Source organism: Suncus etruscus, chromosome 6, assembly GCF_024139225.1.
Source record: "Suncus etruscus isolate mSunEtr1 chromosome 6, mSunEtr1.pri.cur, whole genome shotgun sequence".
Lineage (NCBI taxonomy): Eukaryota > Metazoa > Chordata > Mammalia > Eulipotyphla > Soricidae > Suncus > Suncus etruscus.
In genome coordinates, this window is record NC_064853.1 from 117,609,646 (window position 1) to 117,624,730 (window position 15,085).

The following is a 15,085-nucleotide window of genomic DNA, read 5'->3' on the forward strand; positions in this document are numbered from 1 at the left end:
ATGGACGCCCTGGACCCTCCAGTCAAGGACGGGATCCTCTTCCAACAGCAGATCAAGTTCGGCAAGGTGGGGATCCCTCAGGCTACTCAGGACACAGATGGTCCCTGTCCTGAACCCCTGGCACCCTCTTCCCCACATTAGATACGGGACTATGGGAGGTAGGGGCTCAAGTCTGAGAAACCAAACCTGATCCCCGGGACTGAGAGAGCCCAGAGGATGGAAATTCTGAGAAGCCCACACTGGGACCTCAGAGAGCCAGCAACTGGCAGATCCCACAGCCCTACACCCCAATCCAGCCGGTTGCTGCTCCACCCTCTACCTTATACAGGGTATCAAGGGGAGGCTGAGTTGGGGAGCCCCACCCTGCAGAAGTTAGCTTCTCGCTGAGAGCTCACAGCCTGGTCACAGGACTGAAAGAAGGGGTGCCTTCACTACCCTGCACCCACCCTGCACCCCACAGCTGCTGCCTGCGCAGATAAACACTTGGGGATTCTTTGAAGCTATTTGCATGTTTCCTTCCCTGCTTGCAAGAAGCCCAACGCTGCTTTCCCACACCCCTCCCAGTCTTGGGACACAGGATCTTCTATTGGCGGGGGGTTTTGCCCGGGCACTGGACACTACACAGACTTCACCCAGGAGAACCTTTCACCCTCCCCCCATGTACTCAGAACCCTCAGAGACACAAGGGCAGACAGCTCAGTCACTGGAAAATTAAGGAGATGAGGCTGGAGTGATAGTACAGCAGGGAAGGCGTTTGCCTTGCATGCGGCTGAGGTGAAGTCCACCCCAGCACCCCATACAATCCCCAGAGTCCTGCCATAAGTGGCCCTGAACACAGAGCCAGGAGTAATTCCTGAGCGCCTCTGGGTGTGACTCTAAATCAAAAAGAAAGAGAGGCTGGAGCAATAGTACAGTGGGGAGGATTCTTGCCTTGTACCCAGTTGACCTGGATTCAATCCCCAGACTTCCATAGGGTCCCCCAAGCACCACCAGGAGTAATTCCTGAGTGCAGACCAGGAGTAATCCCTTAGTGTTTCTGAATATCGAAATAAAAAAAGAAAAGAAAATTCAACAGAACTGGAAACCAGGTTGGTAATTCCAAAGCCTCATCTGCTCAATGAGCTGTAAGCCAGGTCGCCTACTGAAAGTGAGGGACTTACCCAGCTGCCTGCCACCCCCACATACCTGCATGCTCAGGCTTATGCCTAGCTCTGCACTCAGGGATCATTCCTGGTGGTGCCAGGATCCAACCCCAGTTGACCACCTGCAAGGCAAGTTCCCTCCCCTATACTATGGCTCCAGCCCTGTCTGCCACCGCCCCACTAATCCTGGACTCCTTGCATTAGAAATTCTGGCGGAGGCTGTGGGCTCATCTGTATGCTGGGGGGCCCTTGGGAGTGGCCCGACTGGAGACCTGGGAGATGCGAGATGGAGGCCCAGCAGGAAGCCCAGGTGAGCGGGGTGTAGGGCCCTGCCGGCGGGGAGAGCGTCGGGTGATCCGCCTGGCGGACTGTGTGTCAGTGCTGCCCACCGAAGGTGAGAGCTGCCCAAGGGACACCAGCGCCTTCCTGCTGAGCACCACGGAGCGAAGCCACCTGCTGGCAGCCCAGCACCGGCACGAGTGGCTGGATGCCATCTGCCAGCTGGCCTTCCCGGTGAGTCCCTGAATCTTCCCTATTTCCTGTCCGATCCTTGTGTATGCACACCCTGGGGAAAAGGCAGCAACCAGCATGCCCAGGAAAACCCAGGGAACAATCCTGCTGGACACTGCAAGTTTCTCTGTAAGAAGCAGAGTGCAGAGACAGAAGAGATAGCATGGAGGTAGGGCGTTTGCCTTGAATGCAGAAGGATGGTGGTTCCAATCCCGGCATACCATATAGTCCCCCAGGCGTGCCAGGAGCGATTTCAGAGCACAGAGCCAGGAGTAACCCTGAGCACCGTGGGTGTGACCCAAAAACCAAAAAAAAGAAAAAGAAAAAGAAAGAAAAAGAAGCAAAGTGCAATGCCTCTGAGTGATACCACAGAGGGAGGCCTTGCTCACAGCTGCCCCAGGTTCGATTTCCAATATAGTCCAGGAGCACCACCAGGAGTAATTCCTCAGTGCAGAGCCAGGAGTTACCACTGAGCACTTCTGGGTGTGGTCCCCAAACAAACAAAAACAAAAAGAAGGGAGCAGAGAGCTAATGGGGGCAGGGGTAATGCTTGCCTTCCCTTCATTGTGGCAAAATCAACCCCAGGAGGTCTTTTGTTTGTTTTAGTTATGTTTGTTTTAGTTAGTACCACAAACCCTGTGGTACTTAGGGCCTGACTCTATGCTTAGGAATCATTCCTGGTTGGTCTCGAAGAACCATATGGGATTTCAGGGATTGAACTCTGATCAACTCAAGTGCCCTCCCTGCTGTACTATTTTTTTTTTTTTTTTTTTTTTTTTGTGGTTTTTGGGTCACACCCGGCAGTGCTCAGGGGTTATTCCTGGCTCCTGGCTCAGAAATTGCTCCTGGCAGGCACGGGGGACCATATGGGACGCCGGGATTCGAACCGATGACCTCCTGCATGAAAGGCAAATGCCTTACCTCCATGCTATCTCTCCGGCCCCCTGCTGTACTATTGCTCCAGCCCTATGATCCCAGTACTGCATGGTCTCCCCCAAAAACTCTTAGTGACCCCCCAAGAGTAATGCTAGGAATGGTCCCTGAGCACTGATAGGGTAGCCCCCTCCAAAACAAAGACGATAGGGTCTGAATGATAATACAGCAGGGAGGACATTTGCTTAGCATGCAGCCCACATGGGTTTGATCTTTGGCATCCCATAGGGTCCACAGAGCACCACCATCTGTATTCCTGAATGTAAGAGTGTATAAGTGTATAAGGCCTGAGCACCACTAGATGTGGCCCAAAAGCTTAAAAAAGAGAGATAAACTAAATAAAGGTTAAGCCTGCAGATGGCTGCAATGTAAGTGTAAAAGTCCAGGAGAGCAGGAAAGAACTGGTTGTGTATTCGAAGGGCAGGAAACATGCAACCTGCAGGGTGGGGGTGGACTAGGAGCCAGGAGGAGGTAGAGGAGAGAGACAGATGGGAGGCTGGGTGGGGAAGGGAACGGGTAGAGTGGCCTACCCGCCTCCTCATCTATATCCTGACAGTTTGGTTGTGAGAAGAAGCTCTGAGGGAAAGGAGCTGGGGCTGAGCCAAGAACAGAGCTTAAAAGGTTCTCAGAGGTGGTGATGAGTGAGGCAAGGAAATGAGACAGAGCTTCCTCAAACGGCGGTGTGCAGAGTTCCTGGTGGCTCAGCCACTCAGCAATTCATTCAACAGCAATTCAAACAGAAGTACCAGGAACTTGAGCGATAGTACAATGGGGAGGGCACTTGCCTTGCACATGGCCAACTTGGACTCAATCCCCAACACTCCATAGGTGTGAGCACAGAGCCAGAAGTAAGTCCTAAATAAAAATAAGCTGTGGCTGGAGAGATAATACAGAATTTAATGCACTCACCTTGCATGCAACCAACTCAAAGTTGACCCCCAGCATCAACTGGTGCCCCAAGAGTATCCCAGATCACTTCTGAGCACAGAGTCAGGAACAGACCCTGAGCAATGCCATCTAGAGCTCCGTCATCACCATCTCCAAATAATATAAATGAAAACAAAACTTTTTTGGCAGGGGTCACACCCAGAGAGACTCAGGGGGTTACTTTTTTTTTTTTTTTTTTTGGTTTTTGGTTTTTGGGCCACACCCGGCACTGCTCAGGGGTTACTCCTGGCTGTCTGCTCAGAAATAGCTCCTGGCAGGCACGGGGGACCATATGGCAGGCACACTGGGATTTGAACCAACCACCCTAGGTCCTGGATCGGCTGCTTGCAAGACAAACTCCACTGTGCTATCTCTCCGGGCCCAGGGGGTTACTCTTGACTCTGTACTCAGGAATTATTCCTGCAGAGCTCAAGAGACCATATGGGATACTGGAGATCAAACCCAGATTGGCCACATGCAACCCCCAGGACTGACCCTTGAGCACAGATCCAGGGAAAAGTTCTGAGCACCACCAGGTGTGATTCCCCCCATAAAAAAAAAAAAATCTATCGAAAAAGGAAATATAGGGGGCACAGCCAGTAGGGTGTTTGCCTTGCGTGTGGTTGATCTGAGTTTGATCCCCAGATGTGTCTCGCTCCCCCCCCCCCCCGCAAGTGAGACCCTTGAATAAACAAATTCCAAGGAGTGCCTAGAGACAAGGGGCACAGCTACCAGCTCCCAACAGCCAGAAAACTCTAAGTAGCCTGAACCCAAGAAAGGATGGGGCACTCTGATTTCTGACCTCTGACTTTGGTCTCTTCCCCAGGGCACAGGAGAGTGTCCCTCAGGCTCCAAGGAAGTGGAGTCCCCCCAGAGAGGCCTGGTACACATGGAGGAGAATTCCATCTACTCTTCGTTGACAGAAGGTGACGCTGGGAGGGACTGGTATGGGATGGAATTTTGGAGGTGGGCTGCAGGGACCCCCTCCTCACGTGTGTTCTGGCCCGCAGTGGATGAGTTTCCAGTGGTGGTGCAAAGGACAGAGGCTGCGGCCCGCTGCCAGCTCAAGGGCACATACATCCTGCGGCTGAGCCATGAGGGCATCCAGCTGAGCCTGCCGGGATGCGCCTTGGCACTTTATTCGTGGCCCTATCACTTCCTGCGCAAATTCGGCTCCTACCAGGTGAGAGGAGGGTCTGAGCCCAAACATAGAACCAGAGTTCCATCCCTGGTGCTCTCCAGTGATACTGGATAGCAGAGCCAGGAGTCAGTCCGGAGCACTGCGGTGTGTGGCCCATGGTCCTAAAACAGACTTTAGAGATAAATTCGTGGGAGGAGCCCAGGAGATAGTCCAGTGGGCACAATGCTTGCCCACTGCCCTTGCAGCTGCCCGGGTGCAGTCCCCTGAGCTCCACCGTAGGGTGGTCCCTGAATGAAGGAAGCCCCAAACACCACATAGCCAGGCATATCCCTGAACAAGAGGGTGAGCGTGTCAGCAATTTGCATTGCGTGTGGTCCACCGGGATGCCCACCTGGTGTCTTGGGCGGTGCCATGAGTGATCCTAGAGCACAAGACAGAACCCAAAACAAATGGGCTGGAGCGCGAGGACAGCGGGGAGGACACTTGCTTGCCCGGTGCCAACCCCGGGCTCCATCTCCGACACCCCAGATGGCCCCTGAGCGACCCTCCCCGAGTGGCTGGAGGCAGAGCGGGGAGTCCCGCGGGCACCTCCAGCCTGGCACCCTAGTCGCCCGGCCGGGGTGAAGGGAGGGCTGCCCGGCCGGCCGGCCGCGGGCGCTTACCTGACGGGCCCTGCCCGCCGCCAGGGCGTGTTCTCCTTCGAGGCCGGCCGGCGCTGCGACTCCGGGGAGGGCGTCTTCGCCTTCGGGAGCGCCCGCGCCCAGGACCTGTGCCAGGCGGTCGCCGCGGCCATCGCGCGCCAGCGGGACCAGCTGCCCGACGGCCCCGGCGCCCGGCCCGTGCCGCTGCCGCGCGCCGCCTCCCTCCCGTCGCTGGACGCCCCGGGGGAGCTCCGCGAGGCGCCGCCCGCCGCCCCGCAGTGCGCCCCGCTGCCCGCCGACCCGGGCCCCCGGAGCCTGCCGCTGCTGCTGGGCCCCGCGCCCCCGGACGAGCCGGCGGCCGGGCTGTACGCCACGGTGCACAAGGGCGCCGCCGACCCGCTCTACGAGAACCTGCAGGGCCTGGAGGGCTCCCACGGCCGCGCGGCGCCCGCCAGCCCCGGCTCCCTCTGCCACGGCCGCGCCGGCGAGGCGCCCAGCTGGCCCGGCCCGGGCCCCGACGCCGGCCTGGAGGCGCAGTACCGGCGGCTGCTGGAGCAGGAGCTGGCGGACGACGACGGCGACGAGGCGGCCGCGGCGGGGCGGCTCGGCCTGCACAGCGGCTTCAAGGCCAAGCTGGTGACGCTGCTGAGCCGCGAGCGCCGCAAAGGGCCGCCCTGAGAAGCCCCAGCGCCGGAGGGGACCCCGAAAGGACGGGAAGGAGCGGGGCGACATGGCGAGGAGGGCGCAGCTAATAAAGCCCCACCTGCTAGCGAGTCTCCCTGGAGATCTTCATTCCGAGGGTTGGGGTTCGGGGTTCGGGGAGGCTCAGATCTCTGCTCCCAGGGATCGCTCCTGGGGGGCTGGGGAACCCTGCGGGGTGCGAGGGACCCCACGGGGGTTCGTTGCATGCTCAGCAGGTGTAGCAGAGATGGGCCCCGGTGCACGCCGCATCTAGAACTCACCTGTGTCAGGTGAAGCGGCCGGGTGGCACTCCTGCTCCAGAGCCCACACGAATGCCTTTATCCCGGGCCCGCACCCAGCAGCATTCGCTTAGTAGACTCTGCGCTTAGAAATTACTCCTGACAGTGCTCAGGGAACCATATCAGATGCTAGGGATAGAACCGGGTCAGCCATGTGCAAGGCAAGCACGCTAACCTCTGACCTACCGCTCTGGTTCTCCAAATTGGTTTGGTTTGGTTTGGTTTGGGGGCTATATCCAGCAGTATTTATTCAGGGCTTACTCCAGGTTCTGTACTTGAGAATCACCCCTGATGGGCTCAGGGGACCATGTGGAATTCAGAAGGCTGAGCCCAAGTGACCACGTGCAAGACAAGTGCCCTATCTGCTGTGCTATCATTCCAAACCAGATTGCATTTTCTTTTCCTTTTCTTTTCTCCTAGCAGGCTCGGGGACTATATGGGATGCCGGGAATGAACCAGGGTCCAACGGGAGGGGGGGGTGTCCTTCGGGTTTGGACGCCTGCAAAGCAAACGCCCTACCTATGCTATTGCTCCAGCCCCTGCATCTTTCTTTCTTTCTTTCTTTCTTTCTTTCTTTCTTTCTTTCTTTCTTTCTTTCTTTCTTTCTTTCTTTCTTTCTTTCTTTCTTTCTTTCTTTCTTTCTTTCTTTCTTTCTTTCTTTCCTTTCTTTCTTGATTTCTTTCTTTCTCCCTTCCTTCCTTCCTTCCTTCCTTCCTTCCTTTCTCTCTCTTTCTTTCTTTCTTTTCTTTTTTCTTTTTTTTTTTTGGTTTTTGGGTCACACCCGGCGATGCTCAGGGGTTACTCCTGACTGTCTGCTCAGAAATAACTCCTGGCAGGCACAGGGAACATATGGGACACCGGGATTCGAATCAACCACCTTTGGTCCTGGATCACCTGCTTGCAAGGCAAACGCCGCTGTGCTATCTCTCCGGGCCCCATCTTTTTCTTTCTTCTTCCTTCCTTTCTTTCTCCCTTCCTTCCTTCCTTCCTTCCTTCCTTCCTTTCTCTTTCTTTCTTTCTTTCTTTCTTTCTTTCTTTCTTTCTTTCTTTCTTTCTTTCTTTCTTTCTTTCTTCCCTTCCCTCCTCCTCCTCCTCCTCCTCCTCTTCTTCTTCTTCTTCTTCTTCTTCTTCTTCTTCTTCTTCTTCTTCTTCTTCTTCTTCTTCTTCTTCTTCTTCTTCTTCTTTTTTGGTTTTTGGGTCACACCTGGCAGCGCTCAGGGGTTACTCCTGGCTTCACGCTTAGAAATCACTCCTGACAGGCTCGGGGACCACATGGGATGCTGGGATTCAAACCACCGTCCTTCTGCATGAAAGGCAAATGCCTTACCTCCATGCTATCTCTCTGACCCCTCTTTCGTCTTCTCCCTCCCTCCCTCCCTCCCTCCCTCCCTCCCTCCTTTCTTTCTTTCTTTCTTTCTTTCTTTCTTTCTTTCTTTCTTTCTTTCTTTCTTTCTTTCTTTCTTTCTTTCTTTCTTGGGCTATTCCTAGCTTTGCTCAGGACGCCTTCCTGGAACTCAGGTCAAGCGCGTGCAAGGCAAGCACCCTACCTGCTGTTCAATCGCTCCGGCCCCCTCTTTCTTTCTTTCCTGCATTCTCTCCTCTCTCTCTCTCTCTCTCTCTCTCTCTCTCTCTCTCTCTCTCTCTCTCTCTCTCATTTTGGGACTACACTGGTCCCCATGGTTTACCCTGGCTCTACACTCTGTGATTACTCCTGATGGTGCTCTGGGGACCCTATGGGATGCTGGGGATAGAATCATGAGAAGGCAAGCACCTTCCTCAATGTTCTATTGCTCCAGCCCAGATTACATTTTTTTTCTCTTTTTTGGGGGGTGGAGGATTGGGCCACACATGACAGTGCTCAGGGATTACTCCTGGCTCTGCACCCAGAAATTGCTCCAGACAGGTTTGGAGGACCATATGGGATGCCAGAGATCAAACCCAGGTCTGTACAGGGTGGGCCACGTGCAAAGCAAACACCCTACCTCTTTGCTATAGTTCCAGCCCCCAACATTACATTTTTTTGTATTTTTTGGGGGGCCACACCCGGTAATGCTCAGGGGTTACTCCTGGTTATGCGCTCAGAAGTCACTCTTGGCCTGGGGGACCATATGGGATGCTGGGGGATCGAACCGCGGTCCATCCTAGGCTAGCGCTGGCAAGGCAGACACCTTACCTCTAGCGCCACTGTGCTGGCCCCAAGATTACATTTTTTTTAAACATGTGACCACAACCCCCAGACTGGTCTCCGAGAGACAACCCTTTTCCTCCCCTCCACCCAAAACTTCCTCTTCACTCACCTTTACCTTGTACCCTCCTCTTATGGATGAACATATTGTTCTCCAATATGGCACATGCTCTGGTCCCACACTCAGGGAGAGGCCTGCTGGGTCCTCTCTCCTCCAACCACTCATCCCATCACCCACAAATACACTCCATGATTCCACATTTGAATTAACCCAACCCGTGACCTCAAATTCAGCTGGCTTCTCTGTTCCTCTTCACAGTGAAACTCCACAAAAGACTTGATTACTCTCATTTCCATTTTTTCATCATCTCCTATTCTCTGTTCACCACCCCCATTCTCCCCAGAGCACCCCTCTCTGTGTCATTACACTCAATCATTCATGTAAACCAAATCAACCTGGACTCCCCCCAACATTTTTTGGGGGGTCACACCTGACAGTGCTCAGGGGTTACTCCTGGTTCTATGCTCATAAATAGCTCCTGTCAGGCTCTGGGGATCATATGGGATGCTGAGATTTGAACCACCGTCCTTCTGCATCAAGGCAAATGCCCTACCACCATGCTATCCGCTCTGGCCCTCCCCCCAACTTTTGGAAGGGCACATCTGACAATAATCAGTGCTTACTCTTGGTTCTGCACTCAGGGAACACTCCTGGCAGGGCTTGGAGAACCATGTGAGGTGCCAGGGGTCAACCATGTTCAACTATGTGCAAGGCAAGCATTGTAATCTCTCTGTTATCTTTTTTGCTTCTCTCCCCACCTTTTTTTCTTTTTTCCTATTTTTGGGACACATCTGATGGTGGAGCTCAGGTTATACACCCAGCTCTGTGTTTAAAAGTCACCCTGCCAGTTCTTGGAGGACCATTTGATGTCGTGGATCAAACTTAGAACCCCCTCTTAACACATCAATCTCTTTCTTCAACTTCCTTCTTTTCTTTCTTTCTTCCTTCTTACTCTCCTTTCTAGCTTTCTCTCTTTCTCTCCTATTTCTTTTCTTCTTCATTTTTTTTGTTTTAGTATCACACACAGTGATGCTCAGAATACTCATGGCTCTGTGCTCAGAAATTGCTCCTGGTAAACTCGGGGGACAATATGGGTTGCTGGGAATCGAACCCGAGTTCGTTCTGGGTTGGCTATGTGCAAAGTAAATGCCTTACCATTGTGCTATCACTCTGGCCCTCTTTCTTTTCTTTCTTTCTTTTCTTTTTCTTTCTTTTTTTTTTTTTTTGGTTTTTGGGCCACACCCGGTGTTGCTCAGGGGTTACTTCTGGCTGTCTGCTCAGAAATAGCTCCTGGCAGGCACGGGGGACCATATGGGACACCGGGATTTGAACCAACCACCTTTGGTCCTGGATCGGCTGCTTGCAAGGCAAATGCCGCTCTGCTATCTCTCCGGGCCCTCTTTCTTTTCTTTTTCTTTCTTTCTTTTCTCTTTCTTTCTTTTCTTTCTTTCTTTCTTTCTTTCTTTCTTTCTTTCTTTCTTTCTTTCTTTCTTTCTTTCTTTCTTTCTTTCTTTCTTTCTTTCTTTCTTTCTTTCTTTCTTTCTTTCTTTCTTTCTTTCTTTTTCTCTTTCTTCCACAGTGCTCAGGACTGACTTCTATCCCTGCACTCAAGAATCACTACCTGGGTTGGCAGTGTGTGTACAAGGCAAGTGCCCCACACACTGTACTCTTATCTCTCAGACCCTTCTACTGGAAAGGGGGGTTGTGCAATGGTATATAGGGTGTTCTGCAGTCACAGAGGACAAAACCTGGAAGATGAGATTGTTTATGAGAGGCTGATCCTGCCTTCTTTCTGGAAATGTCTCCTGATTTTGCCCATCAGGCTGTCTGCCTGCAAGTGAACTGAGTCCAGAAAATTTCTGATCATAGGAGCAGCCATAGGAACCCTCCACTGCATACAAATTTTAGCTGGGGCTATTTTCCTGATATTATAATAACCAAAGAAAGGGCTCAAAGGGCAGGAGCACAGGTTTTGCAGGTTCCATTTACAGCAACACTAGCTGGTCATCTAGCATTACTGGAAGAAACTGACAAGCACCTAGCTAAGGAGTAGCTCCTGAGAACCACCAGTGTGTCCCCTACACCACCACAGCGCAAAATAAAATAATTCTCTGGGTGCTTGCAATCAGAGAATAGAGTGAAAATCCTTGGGAAATTGAACTTCGGTGAACTCACCCCAGAAGTATCGATGTTGACCACCAGGTGGCAATGCGACCTCGCCCAGCGCCAGTTTCAGTCCTGGGTTCTTTTCCAGGATATCCAAAAATAGGAGATCCTTGCTGCAGAAAGAGTTCCAAGACTCCCCAAACTGACACTGCCTTTGTTTATTTACTTTTGGGGGGAGAAACGCGGCTGTGCTCAGAGGTTACTCCTGGCTTTGCACTCAGGAATCACTTGGGCAGTGATCAAGGACCATATGGGGTGCTGGGGATCAAACGTGAAAGGCAAATGCCCTATCCTCTGTGCTATCCACTCTGGCCACCTGTTGTGTGCTATTTCTTTGTTTGTTAGTTTTACTTTTTGGGTCACACCTGGAGGTGCTCAGGACCCTGTGGGGTGCTGGAGAGATCAAACTGGGTTAGTCCTGTGCAAGGCAACTGCCCTCTCTGCTTTGGTCCCTCACTGTATTATTTATCTGGCCCTCGGCTCTTATTTTTTGAGGGGTGCTCCATGTGGATTCAGGGGACCATGCAGTGCTGGGAATCAAATCTAGGACTCTCACATAAAAAAATCTGTGTGTTCCAAAAAAAATCCTTCTTCAGGAGATGTCTCTAATAATCTGGGAATTTTCCTGAACTTATTCTTTCCCATAAATATTTTCTGAAAACAAACAACAAAAATTCCAGTTCTTAAAGCTAGCTCCCAAGGGCCAGAATGATAGCACAGCAGTAGGGCATTTGCTTTGCATGCAGCCAACCCTGGATAGACCTGGATTTGATCCCCAGCATCCCTTAAGGTCCCCCAAGCCTGCCAGGAGCAATTTCTTAGCACAGAGCCAGGATTAACCTCTGAACTCCGCTGGATGTGGCCCCCAACCATAAACAAACAAAAAAAGTTAACTCCCAAATCAAAATGGGCAGCTGCATTAAGGTAATCAGGGGCTGACTGGAAATAATACAGCAGGGAGGGCACTTACCTTGTATGTGGCTGATTCAAGTTTAATATCTGACACCCCAAATAGTCTTCAGAGCCCTGCCAGGAGTAATCCCTGAGCACAGAACCAGAAGTAATCCCTGAGAATTTCTGGGTGTGGCCCAAACTCTACAAAAATTAAAGTTAAAAATAAATTTAGGGGCCTGAGAGATAGCACAGCAGTAGGGAGTTTGCCCTGCAGGCAACCGACCCAGAATTGACTGCGTGGTTCGAATCCTGACATCCTGTATGGTCCCTAGTGCCTGTCAGGAGTGATTTCTGAGCACAGAGTCATAAGTAACCCCTAAGAACGGCCGGGTGTGACCCAAAAACCAAAAAAATTAAAATAAGGAGCCAGAGAGATAGCATGGAGGTAAGGCGTTTGCTTTGCATGTAGAAGGACGGTTTGAATCCTGGCATCCCACATGGTCCCCTGAGCCTGCCAGAGATGATTTCTGAGCATAGAGCCAGGAGTAACCCCTGAGTGCTGCCAGGTATGACTCAAAATTTTTTAAATAAAATAAATTTGGAAGACTATACTTTCAGGGATCATTTCTATACTATGTGACTAGAGAAGTTTCTCTGATCATTGTAGAGCATCGGAAGCCATGAGGAGGAGTCAGAGCATCCTCTCCTGAGCATGAAAATGGTTCTAGGTGTTGCTTCTGCAACTGCCCTTTGCCATTGATGATCATTCTTCCCTCCCTTTATAAGGGGTAGAGGGAGAGGATGCAGTTAAATAATAAAAACAGGGCCTGGAGAGATAGCACAGCGGCGTTTGCCTTGCAAGCAGCCGATCCAGGACCAAAGGTGGTTGGTTCAAATCCCGGTGTCCCATATGGTCCCCCGTGCCTGCCAGGAGCTATTTCTGAGCAGACAGCCAGGAGTAACCCCTGAGCACTGCCGGGTGTGGCCCAAAAACCAAAAAAATAAATAAAAATAGAAGAAGAAGAAGAAGAAGAAGAAGAAGAAGAAGAAGAAGAAGAAGAAGAAGAAACCCCTGAGCACTGCTAGGTGTGACCAAAAAAAAACACAAAATAATTAATTCATTAATTAAAATAATGTCAGGGATGTAGAAGAGAAATAATTCAGGGGTAAGGCACTTACCTTCCATATAGACAAACAAGTTTCAATCCCCAGCACACTATATGGCCTTCTGAGTTCCACCACGAGTTATCTGTGAGTGTAAAGCCAAGAGTAAGTCCTGAAAAACCATTGGGAGTGGCCCGAAAACAAATCACTCAGCAAGTAGTGAAAACAGCCAAGGATAAAATTGGGAGAGAGGCAGAGCAATAGTACAGCGGGCAGGGTGCTTTCACATTCCTTGCATGTGAATGGCCCAGGTTTAATCACTGGTACCCCAGTCTCCTGGGCCCCACGAGGAACGCAGAACAAGGACTCAGCTCTGAGCACTGCTGGGTGTGACCCAAAAATCAAAAAAAAAAAAAAAAAAGAAAGAAAGAAAAAGACAGGATACAAAAGAAATCAATAAGGGGCAGGAGAGATAGCATGGAAGTTGGGCATTTGCCTGGCATGAAGAAGGATGGTGGTTTGAATCCCAGCATCCCATATGGTCCCCGAGCCTGCCAGGGGCGATTCTGAGCATAGAAACAGAAATAGCTCCTGAGCTAAGCGCTGCCAGGTGTGATCCAAAAAAAAAAAAAAAAAAAAAAGGGGCCGGGCGGTGGCGCTGGAGGTAAGGTGCCTGCCTTACCTGCGCTAGCCTAGGAGACGGACCGCGGTTCGATCCCCCGGCGTCCCATATGGTCCCCCAAGCCAGGAGCGACTTCTGAGCGCATAGCCAGGAGTAACCCCTGAGCGTCACCGGGTGTGGCCCAAAAACCAAAAAAAAAAAAAAAAAAAAAAAAAAAGAAAAGACAGGATAGTGATAGCTGTGGTATTTCAGGACTGACTAGTTCCAGCACTACATTCTAAAGTGACCTTTGGTTGTGCTTGGGGACCTTATGTGATACTGAAGATAGAATTGGGATTTGCTGGGGCTGGAGAGATGGCATGGAGGTAAGCCATTTGTCTTGCGTGAAGGAGGACGGTGGTTCAAATCCCAGCATCCCATATGGTTCCCCAAATGAGCCTGCCAGGAGCGATTTCTAAGCATAGAACCAGGAGTAACCCCTGAACCCTGCTTGGTGTGACTGCCCCGCCACCCAAAAAAGAATTAGGATTTGCTGTATACCATGGCCAGCTCCTTATGCCCTGTCTTATATCTCTGGCCTCTTAAAATTTTTATTTATTTTGTTGTACCAGGGACCCAATTCAAAGCCTTAAGCATAACATACATGAACTTTGGGGCTGGAGAGATAGCATGGAGGCAGGGCATTTGCCTTGCATGCAGAAGGACGGTAGTTCGAATCCCGGCATCCCATATGGTCTCCGGAGCCTGCCAGGAGCAATTTCTGAGCGTAGAGCTAGGAGGAACCCCTGAGCGCTGCCAGGTGTGACCCCCCCAAAAAAAACTGCTTTTGAGGGCTTTAGTCGTAGTGTAGAAGTAGGGTGTTTGCCTTGCGCGGCTGACTCAGGATGGACCTCGATTGGATCCCTGGCATCCCTATGGTTCCCCAAGCCTGGAGTGATTTCTGAGCGCATAGCCAGGAGTACCTCTGAGCGTCACCAGGTGTGGCCCAAAAACAAAAACAAAAAATAAAGCTACTTTTGGGGGGCTGGAGAGATTGTACATCAGATAGTGCATTTCCTTGTAGGCTGCTAGCCCAAATCCAATTTCTGGCACCCCATATGATTCGCCAAAGTCCACCAGAGTAAACCCTGAGCACTGCAGGGTCTGGACCCAGATCCCCCTAAAATACACTGTGCTTTTGCTGGGAGTCCCGAGAGGGTATCACGTGACTCAGGCCATCCCAACACAGCACAGAGAGGAGAAGGCAGCTGGGGAGATGGCTCAAGTGGGGCATGTGCTTTACATAGACAGAAGCCTTTTTTGTTGTTGTTGCTTTTTCGGCCGCACCCGGTGATGCTCAGGGGTTCCTCCTGGCTCTGTGCTCAGAAATCGCCCCTGGCAGGCACAGGGGACCATATGGGATGCCCGGATTCGAACCACCGTCTTTCTGCATGCAAGACCAACACTCTACTTCCATGTTATCTCTCCGGCCCCTATTGTATTGCTTTTGGTTTTGTTTGTTTTTGGGTCACACCCAGCGGTGCTCAGGGGTCACTCCTGTCTCGGCTCAGAAATCGTTCCTGGCAGTCTGAAGGTGACCCTATGCGAAGCCATATGGGATTCGAGGCCCGTCCTTCTGCAAGCAAGGCAAATGCCTTTGCATGATAGCCTCCATGCTATCTCTCCGGCCCTAATTTTTTTGTTCAGACAGACATTGTTAAGTCAAGCCCCAGGGGATGCGCATCGCCTCGCGCGGGGCGACGTCCACCACACGGCGGCCCTGCGACTGCGACTGCGACG

At 51.7% G+C, this 15,085-nt stretch overlaps 1 protein-coding gene and 1 non-coding gene across 2 annotated transcripts; both read left to right on the forward strand.

Annotated features, from left to right (window-relative positions):
• DOK3 (docking protein 3) lies at positions 1-5,972 on the forward strand. The gene is made up of 5 exons (XM_049775637.1): positions 1-66; positions 1,347-1,655; positions 4,339-4,438; positions 4,523-4,695; positions 5,340-5,972. The coding sequence occupies exons 1-5, from the start codon at positions 1-3 to the stop codon at positions 5,970-5,972; spliced, it is 1,281 nt and encodes a 426-aa protein (XP_049631594.1).
• A 6,210-nt stretch (positions 5,973-12,182) lies between these two features.
• On the forward strand, positions 12,183-12,393 carry LOC126012806 (small nucleolar RNA U3). Its single transcript, XR_007497178.1, has one exon. It is a non-coding gene; the product is annotated as a small nucleolar RNA U3 (small nucleolar RNA).
• Positions 12,394-15,085: the final 2,692 nt, after the last annotated feature.